We start from the raw sequence: 19,126 nt of genomic DNA on the forward strand, positions 1-19,126 counted from the left end.
GGTCTCTATCGCTTGGAGGGAAAGGAACAGAGGCCAACCAGAGTATAAGAGCAAAGCAGCTAGTAAGACTGATCTTTATTATTTGAAAAGGGGAAAGTATTGCAACAGGGTCCCCACTCAGCATGCAGGAGGGAGGAGAATCCAGAACAAAGGAAAATCAGAATGTTGTACTATCTCCACGTGGTCTGCCTGACAGGAGCATCAGTCATACACCAGAAATACATCATTAAAAGGAGGTACATCGGATAGAGTGACAGGTAAGTTCATAGGTCACAGGTAAGTCATTGATGCCTCCTCGGGTGTTAATACAGGGAGGCAAAAGGAGAGGCAGGTATGGATGGTCTTCTGTCTGTGTCAGTTTCAGGGAATTCTATTCCCCACCCCCACCCTGTGGGAGCATGAAGCAAGGAAAAACAGAGAGAGTCTTTAAATAAAATGAGTTTATTCAATAAATTTAAATAAAAATGAGTTTATTCAAACATCAATGTGAGAGACAAAGAAATACAGTCAGTCCCTCGTAATGGCATTGCTCCAAATGAGCTCCTCCCACCTCCATTCCTAGCAACAGCATTTCCCCTTACAGTGGCTTCCAGAGGCCTATTGTCTCTTAGTCCTTTGTTCTTGCACCCTCAATGAACGCTGAGTTCTGGGAGAAGGTGGGTCAGAAATATTCTCCAGCTGCTCTCTCCTGGCTCTCCTCCCAGCTCCTACCTTCTGTTTGCCTGTCTCTGAGCTGTGACCTTCCTCAACCACCTACTGTAATTCATTACAGTGGTACCTAGGGTTAAGAATTTAATTCGTTCCGGAGGTCCATTCTTAATCTGAAACTGTTCTTAACCTGAAGCACCACTTTAGCTAATGGGGCCTCCCGCTGATGCTGCAACGCTGCAGCACCATTTCTGTTCTCGTCCTGAAGCAAAGTTCGTAACCCGAGGTGCTATTTCTGGGTTAGCAGAGTCTGTAATCTGAAGCATCTGTAACCTGAAGTGTCTGTAACCTGAAGCGTCTGTGACCCAAGGTACCACTGTATTGCCTTCCTCTCCTCTGGAAGCTTCGGGAAAAGTTCGGGGGTGGCGACCTCCACCATTCCTCCTCCTCCTCAATCTTGTTCCCTTCAGTCCAGTCCCTGGCTGTCACCTCAAGCACCTTCCTGCCAGTTCTTGCCTTACTTATCCTAATATAAATGGATAAACAGGTAAGGTAAAGGTAAACATGCTAGCAATTGCCTGCCATTTTCTTTCACAGGAATCCGCAGGGGACACATACTTCAGGAATGTGAGAAAGTAAGGGCTGAAAAGAGTCTGAGGCCTGGGTCTAGGGTCAACCATGTGCAGGTTTTCAGTATCACACCATTTCTTGTCTAAGTAATAAACCTTATTGCCTACATATCTCAGCTTTCTTGGGCTTATTTACACCAAGTAAATAACATGTGAGGTACATACAATATAGTCGAGGGGGACACCATTTGACAGTCATTTGTGAATGAGTCCTTAGTGTTCAGTGAATGAGTGAGGTGGTTTGACATTTGTGAATTGGTTAATATTCACTGTCGATGCAGTAGATGCCAATGTATAGCTGTCAGAATTTCACTGCAGTTTGGGGAAGCAAATCTGTCTTATACGTTAAGTATCAATTTATTACACGCATTTTTCATTCAGACTTCAGATTTTCTCTTATATCAATCCTACTGCATTTGATGCCATTTAAATGCCTGTCAGCCTTCCAGACAAAACACTTTTCTTGGTCGGCTCAGAAATGTTGTTCCAACATAAAAAAAAGGAAAGAAGATCAATGACAGAAAGAGAACATAGCACAGCGAAGTAGGTTGGCTTAGAAATGTTGTTCCAAAATAAAAAAATAACTAAAATGCCATAGGCAGAGAGTAAAAATACCATTGAGAAATTTGAGCCTGGCAAGGGGTATCCTATCCCTCATTGGGTGTGTGGGTGTGTTTCTGGCCAGCTTATAAATGTGGTGCCAACATTTTAAAAATGGTAATGGCAGAGTAACAATCACTCTTAGAGAGAACTGAAGGTAAAAAAAGGTAAAGGTAAAGGACCCCTGGACGGTTAAGTCCAGTCAAAGGCGACTATGGGGTTGAGGTGCTCATCTTGCTTTCAGGCCGAAGGAACTGGCGTTTGTCCAGAGACAGCTTTCCGGGTCATGTGGCCAGCAGGACTAAACCGCTTCTGTCACAACAGAACACCGTTATGAAACCAGAGTGCATGGAAATGCACCACAAAAACACTGTGACAGAAGCCAGAGCACACAGAAACGTCCAAAAAGAGAGGAAAGAGCAAGAATCACTCTCAGATAGAACTAAAGATAATTGTAGCTGCTTATTGTAGACATTACCGATGTGTGCTTTGTGTTGTTGCCGGGATGTCAGAGGACAAATATCAGTCTGCAAGCTGAGAAGATCAACTCTGCTTTTGCCTCACCAGCAGACATACCTGAGTCTCCCTCCACAATCAGACAGAAAAGTTAATGAAGACACTTGCAGAAGCCTTAAGATCCTTCTCCTAGTCAAGCTGTTAATCTACTCTTCCCTTGGTAAGTCCTTCAGGAATCGTACAGCTTTCAAGCCTCGCAATACATATAAACATTGTAAGTCTGTTTTGTTCCGAAGGGGTAAATAATTGACAATGATAAAGTTCGTTACTGGTTCCCTGTTGCTTATTTGCATGGAATTGCAAAGCATGGCTCACTGATAAAACCCTCTCTGCACCTGAACCCCTCCCAGCAAAGCTGTGCTCTTGAAGAGATCCTGCATCCCCTTCCTTGCATTGTTGGGAACAACTTTTAGAGTGTGCTGTGACACCTAATCGCTACTGAACATCCCTCTGATTGTGGTCATTTGTATAAATTAAAAAGGGAGCTGTGGACAAGGACACATTGCCTTTGGATGTAGGATTCAAATTATAAGCCAGTTTCTACCAAATAAACATTAGGAAGAACTCTCTGACAATAAGAGCCATTCAAGAGCCATTCCTCTGGAAAGTTGTGGACTCTGCTTCCTTCAAGATTTTTAAGCAGATGTTGGGTGGCCTTCTGCCAGGGATTCTTTAGCTGAGATTCCTGCATTGCAGGGAGTTGGACTAGATGAGTCCAGTTCTATGAGTCTATGAATCTATTTTAAGTTCTCAGGATTTATTGGGCAGGATGCCTGGAGTGAAATCATCAGCATACAGTTTTTGGTGTCCTGTGGATACTAGACAACCCTTGTTAAATATAATCCTTTATTAGGCATAGCAAACCACATATTATCAAACAGACACCGTATACAAATTGTGCAAAATACGAGCCCAACATAACAACCCTTATTCCAAGAAGCATTTGGATGAGGATCATCTGGAGCCCCTAGAAATTTCTAGCACTCAGGAATATCCCAGAACAATGTTCAAGCAGGACCTGGGACCATCAAAGAAGAAACAAGGAAGAGGAGGCAGAACAGCCCCTAAGCCCCTGGGAGTGATGGGATCTTAAGAGCCAGAATAAGATCATCAGAATCAGTAGAAGGGACTAATCTGACTCAGCCTCCAGAGGGGTGGGACATTACTGGAAGGGAATATCAAAAAGGTGTCCCGTCCCCACCTTCTGCATGCCTAGGAGTGCTTGGCTGCAGAGCCGGGCTCCTTTTGAGTAAAGGGCTATTTATGAGGAGGGCCTCAGCGGTGCCTGGAGAGGAGTTCTGGCAACTCTGCCTTAAATCCTCAAGAGGAGGCAGAGAGAGCTGCTGAAAAGACGCTTCCCTTCCAACCCTGATCTTTTCCTGCACTGCCTCCCTGTGGCCATGCCTCTTAGCTGTGCCTTTGCCTATTTTCTTGCCTGAACTGCTGCCTCGGTGTGGCCAGATCTTGCAGTACAACTTGTGCCTTTGCCTCAGTTGCTTCGCTTCAACCAGACTGTGGGCTACTCTTAACCTTGCCTGTTCCTTCTTATCTGAACTGTGGGCTTGTAGCCTTTGCTGTGGATTCTTGCCAGCCTGAACCTGTGGAAACAGGACATTTGGGCTTCTGCTGAGAGTGCATATACCAACATGGGGTCTCATAACAACAACAACAACAACAACAACAACAACAACAACAACAACAATTGTATCCTCAGGGCAAAATGGTCAGTTTGCATTTTTAGTGCAGAAAGTATGGATCTGATGTGTAGAGATCTTTCCTATTCTAATTAATTCAAGAGGGTTATGGAAGCTTCTCTTTGTCAAAGAAACAAGTAGAAGGTTCCGGATGTTTGGGTTATTCAGAGAAGCTGAGTACAGCTGGTTTGAACTACTGCAGTTCTCTTGTCTCTTTCTGTCAAGGTCATGCTGACTATAAAAGTAGGGCCAGAAGGAGCCTATGTTTCAGTTTCTCTTTTCCTTCTGGTGTGATGCTCTGTACATAGTATGCTTAGTGTTAAGGTTCAGACTTATTATATGTTATTGTTAGTTTAAGTTAAGTCTGCTGCAATTGGATTTCTTCTGGGCAGTGCCAGTCCTGAATGTTTTGGATTTGTGACCATTTTGCTCATTTGCCTTCAGTAGCAGTAAAGCTCTGCTGGATGAAATAATAATTGTCTCTGGTCTATTTTTTTGGGAATCCTGCAACATGTTTAAGTTGTTGCTCTGCTAACTATGCATTGGAATCTACTCTGGATCAATATTGAGTAGAATTCCATGGAAAAAACACAGCATAAAAATACAAGTTAAGAATACAAAATGCATAATAAAAACAAGAACAAAAGAAACCAATAACTCCTACTCCGCCTCCCCCACCCATTTCTCTGTCAGGAGCTTGTCCCTACACTTGAGTAGGACCCTGGCAGAGACACATGCCCGACTGGCATGTTCTCTCCCTCCTGGTCGATCGTTTGAGAGCTTCAAAAGCTTTCTTCAGCCCGAACATCACAGCCAACAGATATTGGCACACTTAGGGATCTGCAGAGTCTGCACAGTTCGCGTGACAGGCCTCAGCAACTCAGCATTTTGGCTAATCTACTTTATTTACATACTTATAAACACACACGGAGCACTGCAACATGGCTCCCTCTCTCTCTAGCATCAAACAGCAGAGAGAAAAAGAATAAAGGACAATAGTCCCACTTCACGGAACACAGTAACACAAACATCCTGTCTCCGTCACTTCCCACTCTGTGGAGTCAAAACATATACCCTCATGTAACAGACAACAATCCCTTGACTGCAATCACAGAGCAGGAATTCTAACATTCTCTACCATTGTAGCTCTTCCTCTGGCTCAGACAATGGTGGTGATGAGAGTGAGGAGTGATTGGTGCTAACCCATGTCCTTGTTCATTTTCCCCCTCCTCCCCTGCCCCAATAGGCACTTTGAGTCAAGCAGCAGAGAATCCGACCTATCATGTGAATGGGATCCTGGGAGGATCAGTATTCCTTTCTTTAAATGCATCCCGAGCCAAAAAAATTGTCAAAATTGAATGGGCCTTCCACCCCACATCTGGGGATCCATACCTGCTTGGTGAGTTCAGGGATGGAAAACTGGATCAGTCAAATTTCAGGAGCCAGTATGAACAACTGATGGAAACTGGGGATGCCGTCGCATTGAGGATCAAGAACTTGGCAATGGTTGATGAGACCACGCTGAGGATCAAGAACCTGACAATGGAGCATGGTGGGCTCTATGAAGCTCGTACCTGGATTAATGCTGCACAGTTCCAAGAACACCACTTCATCCTCACTGTTTATGGCAAGTAATGATTTCACCATCTTTGTCAGTTTGTAGTGGAGATGAGCATAGAATGGGAAGAGCATGAAATATGATGAGGAACCTTTTTCAGCCTGAGAGCCACTGGGCTGGTCCTGGGGTGGGGGGGGTACCGTGTGGCATGGTCTGAGTCTGGTCCTGGGTCGAGGGTCTGGAGGCTGTCCGTCAAGGGCGAAGCGGGGTCCAAGGCAAGGAGCTGGGCATGGTCAGGAACTCTGGAAGAGCAGATCAGGGTGCTGGCAGGAACAGGATTCCAATGATGTTGCTCCCGCATCCTGGGACTGGGCTGACTGGCCTTTATCTCCTCTGAGGCCTAGGGTGGTCCTGGCCCACTCGCCTCTCCTGGCCTTAAGGCGAGCACTCCTCCTGAGAGAACTTAGTTCCCTCTGCCTCTCTACCCTGAGCCTCTGCAGCTCCGGAGAGGCTGGAGGGATACTGGACCCAGAGGCAGCCTCACCTTCCCTTGACAGGGCTGAGAGAGACGCACCTGCAGGCAATGGGTCCTCGATCACCTCTGGAGCCAGAGCGGATTCAGCTGGTGTCTGCTCCTGAGGATCCAGCACAGGTGAGGGCCCTTCAGGTTCAAGCCCCAGCCCCGGTTCAGCAGGCTCTGGAGGCGGGAACTCCTGTGCAGGCTGGGAATCCTCAGCTTCAGCCTCTGAATCCTATTCCCAGGCCATCACAGCCACATTCTCACCTGGGCAACATTCCAGGGGCCGCATGCCAGTGGGGCACAAAATCAGAGGAAATAAGTGTGTGGTGTTGGAATCTCCGTTCGCCCAAGCTGATAAAGCTCATCTTCCGAAATTGCCCTCCGACTGCACAGTGGCAAACAGAAACTAACATGTGGAACATTGAGTCTCAACGTAACTGTTCTACAATATGCTAGTTTCTTCACATGTGTGCAACCCCCATCCTCCATCCAGGAAGCAAGGAGCATCATCAAGATTCAATAATACATTTCAGCCAGACCAAAAAGGGTGTGAATCAAGGCCATGAGGGGAGTATGTCTGGGAAAGATATGCAGCTCTGGGATAGGACTCTGGCAGAGAGTCCTGAGGGCCAGATAGAGATGCTTGGGGGGACATATTTGGCCTCTGGGCCCAAAGGTCCCCACCCCTGCCCTACACAGTTACCGAGAGGCATGTGGGGCACGAACTCCTAATGTAATGATCTCAGGCAGGCAAGGAAGCCCCGATAAGAATTCATGAGTCGCTGGCAGTTTTATGGTACATTTATTTACAATTAACATGCTAAGCATGGATCTGAGCCTCCCGCTCTTTGCTACGAGTTGGTCACTCTGAGTCTCCGCCCCTATCGCAACAAGAATGGTGCCAAAGTCCAGTCCTTCCTCTCTTGTAATTCTGTTGCATTTTAACATTTCCAGTTCTTCTGGTTCGGGGAGGAGGTGGGTGAACTCCCCCCCACACACACACACAATAAAAGAAAGATCCCTCTAAACGTTGCCTGCCTCCTGGTTGCATAGCAACCCCCTCAATGTCATCTATCTCCTCCCCTCCCTCTGCCTGTGAGTTCTCTGAGTTTGCCGCTCTATCTGAGTCTGGGAATTCTTGATGAAGCGGTGCAGAACTAACTCACTCCTGCTCTGTCTGTGGCTGCAACCCCTCGTCTCCAGAGTCAGGCTCTGGCTACCTCTGTATGGGCATTCCTTCATCTCCAGAGTCAGACTCTTGCTAGGCATTCGATTCAGCCACATCCCTGACACCTAATCACTTTCATTTCTGTTAAAACAGAGCCAGTGCCAAGACCATGGATACACCATAAAGTAGAATCCAAGACTCCAGAAGGCTGCACTGTGACCTTACAGTGCCAGGCACCTGTAAAGGAGGAGTACACTATCTCCTGGAAAAGAGGGAATCCCCCCAGGGTCTTAGTAGGAGGTTTGGATAAGCACTGGCTTTCTGACAATGGAAGGAATCTCCACGTCTCCTGGCGAAAAAGCTCTTCTGACTCCACATTCACTTGTCTGGTCAGCAATCCTGTTGATCGAAACCATGCCTCATTTGACTTGCTCAGAATTTGTGCAAGTGGGGAAGGTAAGATATGTATCATCCCTTTCATAACCCACTGGTTCTGCTTGGAGTGGTGAATACTCAGGCAGTCCCTCAAGACAGGGCTTGTATAAGCAAACACTCCTCCTTCCTTGCAAGCTTTTAGCAGGTTTGGGCCAACACAGCTCTATTTGCAGACTATGCTTGACCCTATGAGTTGCTGCTCCTGAAATTAAGACTCTCATGCTCTACCAACTAAGATATCCTGCTGCTTTCTTCTTTGATTCCTAGGCTGAGAAATTGCCCTGGGACACACAAAAGTGAAAGCAGCAATGATATTTGAAGAACCATGTCATTCTTAGAGCATCTTCTCCCTGCAATGGGACTCCCAGAATCCCCAGCAGGACTCAGGTGCTTTGCTTGCTATTCCTGCTGCAGTGAAGGCAAGCAAAAGCACCATGTAAGTTTATGTCTCCAATTATAAATGATGGATTTGGACCCAGAGTTAGTGATGCTTAGAGTGGAGTCTCTGAGGACAAATGCATTTGGTTTGCTTCCCAAACCCATAAGATAACCGAAATACACTTATCCTTCAGAATTTTCACTTCTCCATAATGCAGCTCTCTACATAAAAAAAGTGTTCACATAAATATACAGACAATTGAAAAATAATCTTCAAAATAAAATGTGGGAAAGGAACACTGTCACTTTATGGAGTAAGAATAGTTCAATGGTAGAAGTCGTTTTATCTCCTTTCTTTTCCTGAGTATGTGATCTTTTGTGCATTAAATCTTATAAACACCAACAACTGGGAAACACTGGCCTGCGAGCGCTCCAGTTGGAGAACAGCCTTTACCAAAGGTGTTATGGGCTTTGAAGACACTCAAACTCAGGATGCAAGGGAGAAACGTGCTTAAGAGGAAGGCAGGCTTGGCAAATCCACACCAGGATCAGCTCCTGCCCGGAAACCTATGTCCCCACTGTGGAAAGACGTGTGGGTCCAGAATTGGCCTCCACAGTCACTTACGGACTCATTGTGAAAACCGTGTTTATGGAAGATAATCTTATTTGGCTACGAATGCTTGCCAAAGAAGAAGAAAGAAATATCTTATCTTATCTTATTTTATTGTCTGCCAGTTTGTCAGTCTTTGGTTTATAAATCTACCAATAGATAATATAAATAATAAGAAGAGTGAAGAATAATATAAAGCAATCCAGGAGATCCAACTTAGGGCAACACTAATGGAACTAGACCTTCTTTTTTCTTACGGTATTTACTCAATGTAATGCATATCTCGGGGGCACGGGTGGCACTGTGGTGTAAACCACAGTGCCTAGGACTTCCCGATCAGAAGATCGGCAGTTTGAATCCCCGCGACGGGGTGAGGTCCCGTTGCTCGGTCCCTGCTCCTGCCAACCTAGCAGTTCAAAAGCACGTCAAAGTGCAAGTAGATAAATAGGTACCATTCCGGCGGGAAGGTAAACAGCGTTTCCATGCACTGCTCTGGTTTCATCAGAAGCAGCTTAGTCATGCTGGCCACATGACTCAGAAAAACTGTCTGTGGACAAACGTTGGCTCCCTCGGCCTGTATAGTGAGATGAGCGTCGCAATCCCAGAGTCGTCTGTGACTGAACTTAACTGTCAGGGGTCCTTTACCTTTTTAAGGCACATCTCTTTTTTTGCCAAATTACGTCACGAAAATTAGGGTGCACATTAGATTTGATGGTGCACTGATATTCACCAGCAAATACTTTTTGGGTTTCAAGGTTTTGAAAATTGAGGGGCGCAATAGTTTTGATGGCTCATTTGATTCGGGTAAATACGGTATTTGTTCTGCTTCTCTTACTCCCATAGAGGAGATCCCTTTGGTGGCTGTTACTGCAGTGCATTCCAACAGCCTCTTATTGCTTGTTGCAGGTGGGCAACAAAAGTACTGGGGGTTCCTGCCGCTTCTCGTCTGTGCTGTTGGAGCTTCTGCATGTTTGATAATGATATGGAAGAAGAAAAGTTTGGGAAAGGAGAAAGGTAGAACCATCTCTGTTAATCCCCTTAATTACCTGGGACTGAGGCTAACTACCAAATGTGTGCCTGCCTCTCCCTTACTCCTCTTGAGAGTATGTTTCCAAGCACAATTCAAAGTGTTGGTGCTGACCTTGAAAGCCTTAAATGGCCTCAGCCCAGTAGACCTGAAGGAGCATCTACACCCCCATCATTCAGCCCAGACACTGAGGTCCAGCACCGAAGGCCTTCTGGAGGTTCCCTCCCTGTGAGAAGCCAAGTTACAGGGAACCAGGCAGAGGGCCTTTTTGGTGGTGGCACCCGCCCTGTGGAACACCCTCCCACCAGATGTCAAAGAGAAAAACAACTACCAGCTTTGTAGGAGACATCTGAAGGCAGCCCTGTTTAGGGAAGCTTTTAATGTTTGATGCACTACTGTTTTTTAATAGATGCTGCTTCTGCGATGCAAGCTCAAGAGGGCTCTCCTGCGCCCTTCTGCAGAGGAGACCCCCCAAAAGGTGGTGATGACCAACTGAGATGAGCATGCACAGTAAGGAAGGCTGGAGGACCAGGTAAGATGTTTGGAAGTCACGTAATACTATGGCATTATTTTTTAACATTTGCTAGTACTACTAGGAGTAGTCAGTGTCAGTATATGGAAACATCACCGCTGCAGACACCCAGATTGTTGACATCACATGATGTGCCTATCTGTGGGAAAGAAGAATTTCCCAGGACATTCACAGGCTGGATAAGTCTTTGTGAAGAGTGTAATTTGAAACCTTCTGTGTGTGCATGTTCAGGAAGTTTGTCTGACCTGCTAGAAGAACTGAACTGAAAGGACGTGTTTTTCTCTAGTGCTGTAATGTCAGAAATAAACATCATGTAAATAGATTTCTGACTTATTTTCTTTCCCCTGCGGAAGCAGGAGGCAGGGGTTGTGCATTTTACCCACGCTTGGGAAAATGTCGCCTATCAAAATCTCCCTGGTCGGTCCGAGATATCAGCCAGAGGTGGTTACCGGTAAGCAAGCTCTGAGGACAGTGAGAGGGGCCAGCCTCTATGGAGGGGGCTTGCAAACCAACAGTCAGGGCTTCTTTTTTTCCAGCCAGAACGCTCTGGAACAGAGTTCATTTATCCACTCACCTTGAAACACCATTGCAGGGGGTTGGACCAGATGACGCTCAAGATCACTTCCAACTCTTCAATTCTATGATTCAAATAATCCGAGAGGAGTGGTTGGCTGCTAGCCGTGATGGCTATGCTCTGCCTCTGTGGTCAAAGGTAATAATGCTTTGAATACAAACTGCAGGAGGGGAGAGTGTATCAGTTTGATTTCATAGTACCAAAAGCATTGATCTGATGAGTAGAGATCTTTCCTGTTCTAATTAATTAAGAGGGTTCTGGAAGCTTCTCTGTGTGAAAGAAACAACCAGGAGGTTCATGATGTTTGGGTTATTCCTTCAGAGAAGCTAAGCACAGCTCGCTTAAAATGGTTCTATTATCTCTTTCTGTCAAGGTCATGCTGATTATAATAATAAGGCCAGACAGTGCCTGGGTTTCACTTCTTTTCTATCTTTATTTCTGATGTGGTATTATGTATATAGTGTTAATAATAATAAAATAATAATAATAATAATAATAATAATAATAATAATAATAATAATTTATTTATACCCCGCGCATCTGGCTGGGTCCGCCCAGCCACTCTGGGCAGCTTCCAACAAAACACTACAATACAATAACTGTAAGTTAGACTTACTGTAAGTTATTGTAAGTTTAAGTTAAGTCTACTGCAACTGGATTTCTTATGGACAGTGTCAATCCTGAATGTTTTGGATTTGTGACCATTCTGCTCATTTGCCTTCGATAGCAGTAAAGTTCTGCTGGATGAAATATTAATTGTTTCCAGCATTTGGAAATGTAAAGGAAAAAAAGGATCTTTTTACCACATGTGATGGGAATGTAAGAAAGTAAAAAACTTCTGGGAAATGATATGATGAGATGAAAAAGATGTTGAAATATACATTTCATATACATTTCTGTACATATATGCATTTCTGTACATTTATTAAAAAAACCAGTAGCATTTTTACTTGGCATTGTAGGGGATGATATTAATAGACAAGATTGTAAATTGTTTTTATATGCAACAACGGCAGCAAGAATACTATTTGCACAAAAATGGAAACAAGAAGAATTACCAACGAAAGAAGAGTGACAAATCAAATTAATGGACTATGCAGAATTAGATAAACTGACAGGAAGGATTCGAAACCTGCAGGACCAGAGATTCTTAGAGGACTGGAGTAAATATTTGAACTACCTGAAAAGCAATTGCAATAAACAGATTCCACTAGTAGGACTGCGAGAAGTTTTGTAAGGAGGATTATGCGAAATATTGCAAGGAAGACTATGACGAGAATATTAGTTAAGGACAATTAAAAGTAATAGAGAAATTAATAAATGCAGATTAAGTGATAAAGAATGGAAAATCTTCAGAGGTAGTTGATGGAAGTCTAAAATATTGTATAAGATAAGATAAGAATGTATGTCAAATGACTGTTGGAAATGATATGTTAAAAAAATGTGTGTCTGTGTGTATTAATTGTCTCTGGTCTATTTTTTGCGAATCCTTCAATGTGTTTAAGTTTTCACTCTGCTAACTATACGCTGGAATCTGTTCTGGATCTATATTGAATAGAATTCCATGACAGAGTGCTCAAGTGCAAATTCCTATGTATAATACATCAAATTATCTGCCTTCATGTACAGTAGATATTCTCTATATCTTGAAAGTAGGCTAGGATTTGATGGGTGTTCTGCCCCACCAGGGTCAGTTATTTAGTGATAGCAAATCTGTGTGTTAGCATTAGGTAGAAGGAATAACAATGCTGTCCCTTTAAGAAAAGATACTGCCTCCCCCCCCCCCTCTTTAGACATCAAGGCAGGTTGGGAAATATTCTAGTTTCTATTGGCTCTGACCAGAGGGGAAGAAACTTCCCTTCCCTCTTTGCAATCTAGTTTCAGTCTAGTTCTTGCATACACAAACTCATTTGTTCTTACAGAACTCCACAGAGAACTTCATAAAATATTTCTAACCATCTTCATTCACAGCCAAAGAACAGCCTATTGGAATGTGAGTAATATTTCAACATGTGCTTTGATAATCTTCAATAAATCTACGTAAGAGAGCTTTGTGGAGTTTTGTTGAATACTATCCAGACTGAGAGAGAAGTTTCAGGACTGAACAGCGGGCAATATTCTTGACAGAACCCCATCAAAACAGCAAAACAGCAGCCTCCTATAATGATCTGAAGGCATTCGCTTTAAAAAAGCAACAGCCCAATTTTTGCTTACAGTTTTCTTTGGTAGTAACCATTTAATTTTATTTTTTAAGCTATACCCCATAACTAAAAGAAGAGGGAAAAGGGTGCTCAGAGTGGAGCTACAAAATTCTTAGAAGGAGCCCTTATGTCTTATCCGCCTCACACTGTTTTTGATCAAGGATGCTGACTGCTATTTTGCAGCTGTGTCTCAAAACATCATGTTCTAATAAAAGCAGAGCAAAATTTTAAGCTAATTTCTGATCATCTTATTTATTTATTTATCTTGCTGGTTGCTTGTCACCCAAAGGTCTCCAAGAGACCTTCACATTAAAGAAAAATATATGCACATACATAAAACGACGGAGAAGAGAGAGACGTAACTTACTGGATTCCTTTATTAGCAATAGAAGTATTTTCTCTGGGCCGCTTCCAGGCAAGGAGACAATGGAATCCAGCAGGCAAGACTGAACGCACAAATGTCCGTGGCGGAGAGTGAAACGTTGTCGTGGGACTTGCATAGTGACACTAAAAAATTCATTCAGGCAGCTGCGCGCGTGTATAAAAGGGAAAAGGGAGGCGCTAGAATGCGACAGGCGGGAGAGAAAAGCGTGTCGAAAAGGGGAAAGAGGGGGAGCAGATAGAGGAGAGGGGAAAGAAAGAAAGACAGAAAGAAAGATGAGATGCAAACGAAGACGAGAGAGACCAGCGAGGAAATGCAGAGGAAAGAAAAGAAAAAATAAGCAAAGAAGAGAGGGAAGAAAAGAGAGAGAGAGACCAGGATCTGGAAAGAAAGAGCGGGAATGGAGAAGGAAAATAAAAACACCGTCTGGAAAGCGGGAGTGGGCAGCTGCCCCCCAAATAAGTAAATCAATACAAATACTTAACTGAGGTTCTGCCCCCCCCCCCAACATAAATCCTGAAGAGGCTTCTCCAAGTCCCGCCTGGGTGGGAAAAATGCGCTGAGGGGAAGGGAGGATTTTTCGGGGGGTCTCGGATTTAGCTCAGCGCCGGTATCCCGGTCCAGCAGCAGCAGCAGCAGCAGCCTCGCCTCCTCGCTGCCCGCTTTCGTCCTGTCTCAAATTGTTGTTGTTTAGTCGTTTAGTCGTGTCCGACTCTTCGTGACCCCATGGACCAGAGCACGCCAGGCACTTCTGTCCTCCACTGCCTCCCGCAGTTTGGTCAAACTCATGCTGGTAGCTTCAAGAACACTGTCCCACCATCTCGTCCTCTGTCGTCCCCTTCTCCTTGTGCCCTCCATCTTTCCCAACATCAGGGTCTTTTCCAGGGAGTCTTCTCTTCTCATGAGGTGGCCAAAGTATTGGAGCCTCAGCTTCACGATCTGTCCTTCCAGTGAGCGCTCAGGGCTGATTTCAAATTACCACGCTTCTAATATGTCCTGTGTACGCTGGAGAGGGCGCAGCGGACGAGGCGCAGGAGACAGCGGCAGAGAGCATCTTCTAGCGCTGAGCACTGGGCAGTGAGTGGTCAGCGGCGGGAGGGGGCATGGATTTATTTCTAGGGGCAAAGCGTCACGGGCCAGCCACGCACTCGGGATTTTTTAAAAATCCCCTGTGCTATGCCAAATGCATAATGACTCAAGTTGTGATGTGGCTTCGCAGTTTTAAAAGCCTGGCTCAGGCTGAAATGGTGCCACTGATAACTCCGGGCGTGCAAATGGCACAATTTCTTACGGCAAGAAGTAGCATCAGAAGACTCTTTTGGACCTTACCAGGGTCTCATCTTCTAGAGGAGAAGAAAGACTGCGCCTGAGCACTCTCAATGGGGGCAAGCAACACTCGGGGTTCCTGGGGGTCGCAGTTTGTTCTGATTTAGAGCTATAGAGTGGGAATTACCTGGGAAAGGAGCGCAAGTGGGAAACCGCTGAGACCCCGACTTTCTAGGCGCAGGACAAGAGGAAGTGTGGGCGATCCCTTGTACGAAAGGCATTGGGCTGAAAACAAAGCCCTCTTCGCTCCTAGCCAAAATGATTGTGGAAGTCGCCAGCAGAAGCCTCCTGGCCACCCTTCTCTTCACTCCATGGATCTGTACTTCATTTGGTAAGTCCTTGGGAGAGGGAGGGAACTCATTGCAAATGTCCGGGGGGAGAATGCAGGCTTTTGTGAAGGGGAAATAATTGACCAAGGGGAGGCTGGTGCCATTTCCCACTTCATTTCTCTGCCCAGAAGTTCAAAATGCTGCTTAGACGTCCTGGCCTCTGCCCAAGACCACCATGAGACGCACAGCAAGCCAAGAAACTGTTGAATGGTTTCTTTAAATATTAAGGTTCATTATTGTTTCACAAGATATGTATCTCTTTAAAGGCCAGAGCAAATATCATGACGTAGTTTTACAGCTGTGAAGCAGTATAGCAGGTACTGTTAAGTTGTGTTAATTAAGCTGTGTCGGCAGTTGGCTATAAAGTATATATATATAGAGAGAGAGAGAGAGAGAGAGAGAGAGAGAGAGAGAGTATATAAAGAGCAGTGCGTACCTCTCTCGGTACCCTGGTGAATGGGTCATACTTATAGATGTAATGCCATTTAATGTAGGAGGAGTTTTTGTTTTTGTAATTAAAGGCAAGCAAAAGTTATTTTTGCTTTTCTTCATTGTTTCCCAAACCTGTGGTCTCCCCAGCACGCTTTCTGCAGCGCAATTAATCTGCTAAATACGCAACAGAAACAAGCCGATAGATAGATGTCTGTATGAGCCCCACAGTCGTGGCTGTTGTTTTTAAACTCAGCTGCTTGGAAAGAGGAGAATCCAGCCTTATGTTTCCCACAAGGAAAAGAAAGAATCAGCAAGAATCCGTCTGGTTCTGGTGCAAGGAATGAGATTCAGGAGTTTGAGTTTTCTAGCGAGAGTTCTGAGCCTGCATGGGAGTCCCAAATAATTTCCCCCACTCACCTGCTAAGCTATTATGCAGAGGTGGAGAACCTTCTAGCTACTGACAGAAATCCCTGTCTCTTGCTGGAGTCCCTGGCCTGAAGGTGGGCACTCCTCTTAGCCAGTGTTGAGCATAAGCTTTTCTCTTGGTGAACCACCTTCTCATTGCAAGCACCACCAAGTAGGCATCTCCTTCTATGTCCTCCCACTTTCTGGAATAGCTCCTCTGTGCCCTGCTCATTCCCCCTGGGCAGGAAAGAAGCAGCCTCTGGGTCTCCTGCCTCCTCAGGATATGTGGGGAGCAAGGAAGGGGTGGCTCTGCTCCATAATCTCACTCCCCCCCACTTCCTCCCATTCAAAGTCCTCTTCCTCAAATGCTTCAAGCTTCTAGTCTGAATCACAGTTCTCAGAAGGTATAGGGGCACTTGCTCAAAAAAGGCTTCACCCCCCATTCCCTGGGAACCTACCCCCCCATAAGCTGCATTGTACCCCACAGGTCATTACTATAGTGCAGGGGTCAGCAAACTTTCTAAGCAGGGGGCCAGTCCACTGTCCCTCAGACCTTGTGGGGGGCCAGACTTTTTTGGGGGGGATGAACGGATTCCTATGCCCCACAAATAACCCAGAAATGCATTTTAAATAAAAGGACACATTCTGCTCATGTAAAAACATGCTGATTCCCGGACCATCCGCAGGCCGGATTGAGAAGGCGATTGGGCCAGATCCGGCCCCCAGGCCTTAGTTTGCCAACCCATGCTATAGTATATGTGTGGGGTGTGTGTCTGTATATTTGCCTGCAAAGGGACCTCTTCCATCCCTAACCCTCCCAAAAATAGGATTTAGAGTAAGGTTACCAGATCTTTTTCAATGAATCTGGGGACACTTTTCAACTTCAATGGATTTTGTCAGGGAATGGATTTGTAAATCCAGGGACTGTCCCCAGGAAATGGGAATGTCTGGTAACCTTAATTTAGAGCAGCTTCCCAATGTATCCAACATCTGTCTTCCCAGAGCCTAATTGCAGCACAGATCTAGCTATCTTTTCCCAGTCCTCTCACTGCCCTTCCACCAGGAATAGAAGGGTTATTTCAAGGCTAATCACATCAGAGGGGTCTAAACCACCACCACCAAAATTGAACTTAAAGCATGTCTTCTGTTTCAAACTTGGTAGTTTTTTGTTCCAGGGTAACTTCAATGTGGAAGGGGTGATCCTAAACCCAGTTGCCACAGAGTAACCCCATTAGATTCACTAGGGCTTGCTTCTGAGTAGACATGCAAGGTAGTTCTAGGTCTTTTTTATCTTCCAAATTGGCTCAAAGCTATTTCAGTATTTCCTCACCTATTTCCCCCCTCTCTCACCCACCCCAAATAGGAAGTTTAAGTCATGGAATGGATAATCCAATATATCAGGTGAACGGAATCATGGGAGAATCAGTCTTGTTTCCTGTAAATGTATCTTCAGCAGTAACAGTGGAGAAAATGGAATGGGACTTTTACCCGCAAAGCGGTGGCCTGGGCTATTGGCTGGGGGAATTCAGCCACGGGAAACTGGAGCACCCAAGTCCCACCGACCGGTTTGGACAACGGCTAGACATGGTGAATGAGACAACACTGAGGCTCAAAGACCTGGAGTTGGATGATGGTGGGATCTACAATGCTCGCATCTGGTTTACTAAGGCACAGTTTCAAGAACAGAGTTTCAGCCTCACTGTTTATGGTAAGTAACTACTTTCCCTATCCTGAATGCAGAGGAGGGCTACACAGATGATAAAGGGGAAGGTTGAGGGAGCTGGGTGTCTTTAGCCTGAAGGAGCGTCTCCACCCCCATCGTTCTGCCTGGATACTGAGGGCCTTCTGGCGGTTCCCTCCCTGCGAGAAGCAAAGCTACAGGGAACCAGGCAGAGGGCCTTCTCAGTAGTGACGCCTGCCCGGTGGAATGCCCTCCCATCAGATGTCAAGGAAATAAACAGCTATCTGACTTTTAGAAGACATCTGAAGGCAGCCCTGTTTAGGGAAGCTTTTAATGTTTAACAGACCACTGTATTTTAATATTTTGTTGGAAGCCGCCCAGAGTGGCTGGGGAAACCCAGCCAGATGGGCGGGGGAAGAAGAAGAAGAAGAAGAAGAAGAAGAAGAAGAAGAAGAAGAAGAAGAAGAAGAAAAGGCTGAGAGTCATGGGTGCAGCCAAGGTGGTGGGGGCAAGGGGGCAGCTGCCCCACATATAAAGTAAAACAATAGAAATACTTAACTAACTGATCTATCATGTTGGTTCTGCCCCCCTAACAAAAGTCCCCCCCCCCATAAAAACCCTGGCTACACCCATGCTGATATTTAAAGGGCTGTCACATGGAAGCTGGAACAAGCTTGTTCTCTGCTGCTCTAGATGGTAGGTCCCAAACCAATGAATTTAAATGATAAGAAAGGAGATTTCTACTAAATGTAGCTGTGATGCCTGCATTGCAAGCAGCTGGACTACATGACTCTTGTATTTTATTATAATGGAATAGGATTGACAGTGTTTTGCCGGTTTCTGACAGGCATAAGGTGCAAACATCACATCTTTCCCATTTCTCTTCAAATAGAGCCCGTGCCAGAACTTCAGATTCTCCCCAGAGACGTCTCCAACAGCTCAGGCATATGCGATGTAACCCTGCAATGTCAGGTGTCTGGAAAGGGGGAATTTGACATCTCCTGGAAAAGAGGGGAACCTCTCAGAGACTTAGGAGATGGCTTGGACTGGTACCAGATCTCTGACAATGGCACCAGTCTCCATTTGTTGTGGTGGCCCAACGCCAGCGACTCCACTTTCACCTGCCTGATCAGAAATCCCATTGGAGAGAAGGACGTCTCCTTCAGCTTGCTCAACATCTGCCCAACTGATGATGAAGGTCAGTAATTTATGGCACCTTCCTCCAAACGATGCATTGCACCCCTTTACCCCATCACCCCAATATCACTGCTTCGGGTTGTGAATATATTGGGGCAGGGAAAAGGCAGCAGTGGAGGGTCCATTCATGTCTCTGAGGAGTGGGACTCCCAGCCACAAGAATCTGGAAATCTAAGAAGAGGATGTGTTTTTAGAATTAAGCGGTGCTCAGTGGTAGAGGGACGCGGGGGGCGCTGTGGGTTAAACCATAGAGCCTAGGGCATGCCAATCAGAAGGTCGGCAGT

At 45.4% G+C, this 19,126-nt stretch overlaps 2 protein-coding genes and 1 long non-coding RNA gene across 13 annotated transcripts in view; 2 read left to right on the forward strand and 1 right to left on the reverse strand.

Annotated features, from left to right (window-relative positions):
• The first annotated feature begins 1,867 nt into the window (after nt 1-1,867).
• Nucleotides 1,868-13,321, forward strand: LOC308465813 (SLAM family member 7-like). 3 transcript variants are annotated; one of them, XM_080986090.1, is made up of 7 exons: nt 1,873-2,553; nt 5,334-5,714; nt 7,487-7,789; nt 9,663-9,770; nt 10,193-10,293; nt 10,852-11,027; nt 13,144-13,321. In XM_080986090.1, the coding sequence occupies exons 1-5, from the start codon at nt 2,358-2,360 to the stop codon at nt 10,282-10,284; spliced, it is 1,080 nt and encodes a 359-aa protein (XP_080842216.1). In that variant the 5' UTR covers nt 1,873-2,357; the 3' UTR covers nt 10,285-10,293; nt 10,852-11,027; nt 13,144-13,321. The 3 variants fall into 3 exon arrangements, with proteins under 3 accessions (XP_080842217.1, XP_080842216.1, XP_080842215.1); XM_080986089.1 differs by having other exon boundaries at nt 1,875-2,553; nt 10,193-10,388; nt 10,831-11,027; XM_080986091.1 differs by lacking the exons at nt 10,852-11,027; nt 13,144-13,321 and having other exon boundaries at nt 1,868-2,553; nt 8,036-9,770; nt 10,193-10,234.
• On the reverse strand, nt 10,898-13,148 carry LOC308465845. The gene is made up of 2 exons (XR_013980581.1): nt 11,825-13,148; nt 10,898-11,785 (listed from the first exon to the last, which is right to left on the reverse strand). It is a non-coding gene; the product is annotated as an uncharacterized lncRNA (long non-coding RNA).
• Nucleotides 13,322-14,618: 1,297 nt separating the features above from the next.
• The window catches only part of LOC308465776 (hemicentin-1-like), a gene marked incomplete at its 5' end in the record, with an annotated part of 80,119 nt that continues 75,611 nt past the window's right edge, over nt 14,619-19,126 (forward strand). For 2 of the 9 annotated variants that reach the window (XM_080985997.1, XM_080985998.1), the window contains 2 exons: nt 14,626-15,129; nt 17,328-17,672. In XM_080985997.1, the coding sequence (XP_080842123.1) occupies nt 15,057-15,129; nt 17,328-17,672 (418 nt within the window). Of the gene's footprint in view, nt 15,130-17,327; nt 17,673-19,126 lie in introns of all 9 variants that reach the window. The other 7 variants (XM_080985992.1, XM_080986000.1, XM_080985995.1 and 4 more) reach the window with 7 other exon arrangements.

The sequence above is a fragment of the Podarcis pityusensis genome (genome assembly GCF_964106645.2).
Source record: "Podarcis pityusensis genome assembly, chromosome: 16".
Lineage (NCBI taxonomy): Eukaryota > Metazoa > Chordata > Lepidosauria > Squamata > Lacertidae > Podarcis > Podarcis pityusensis.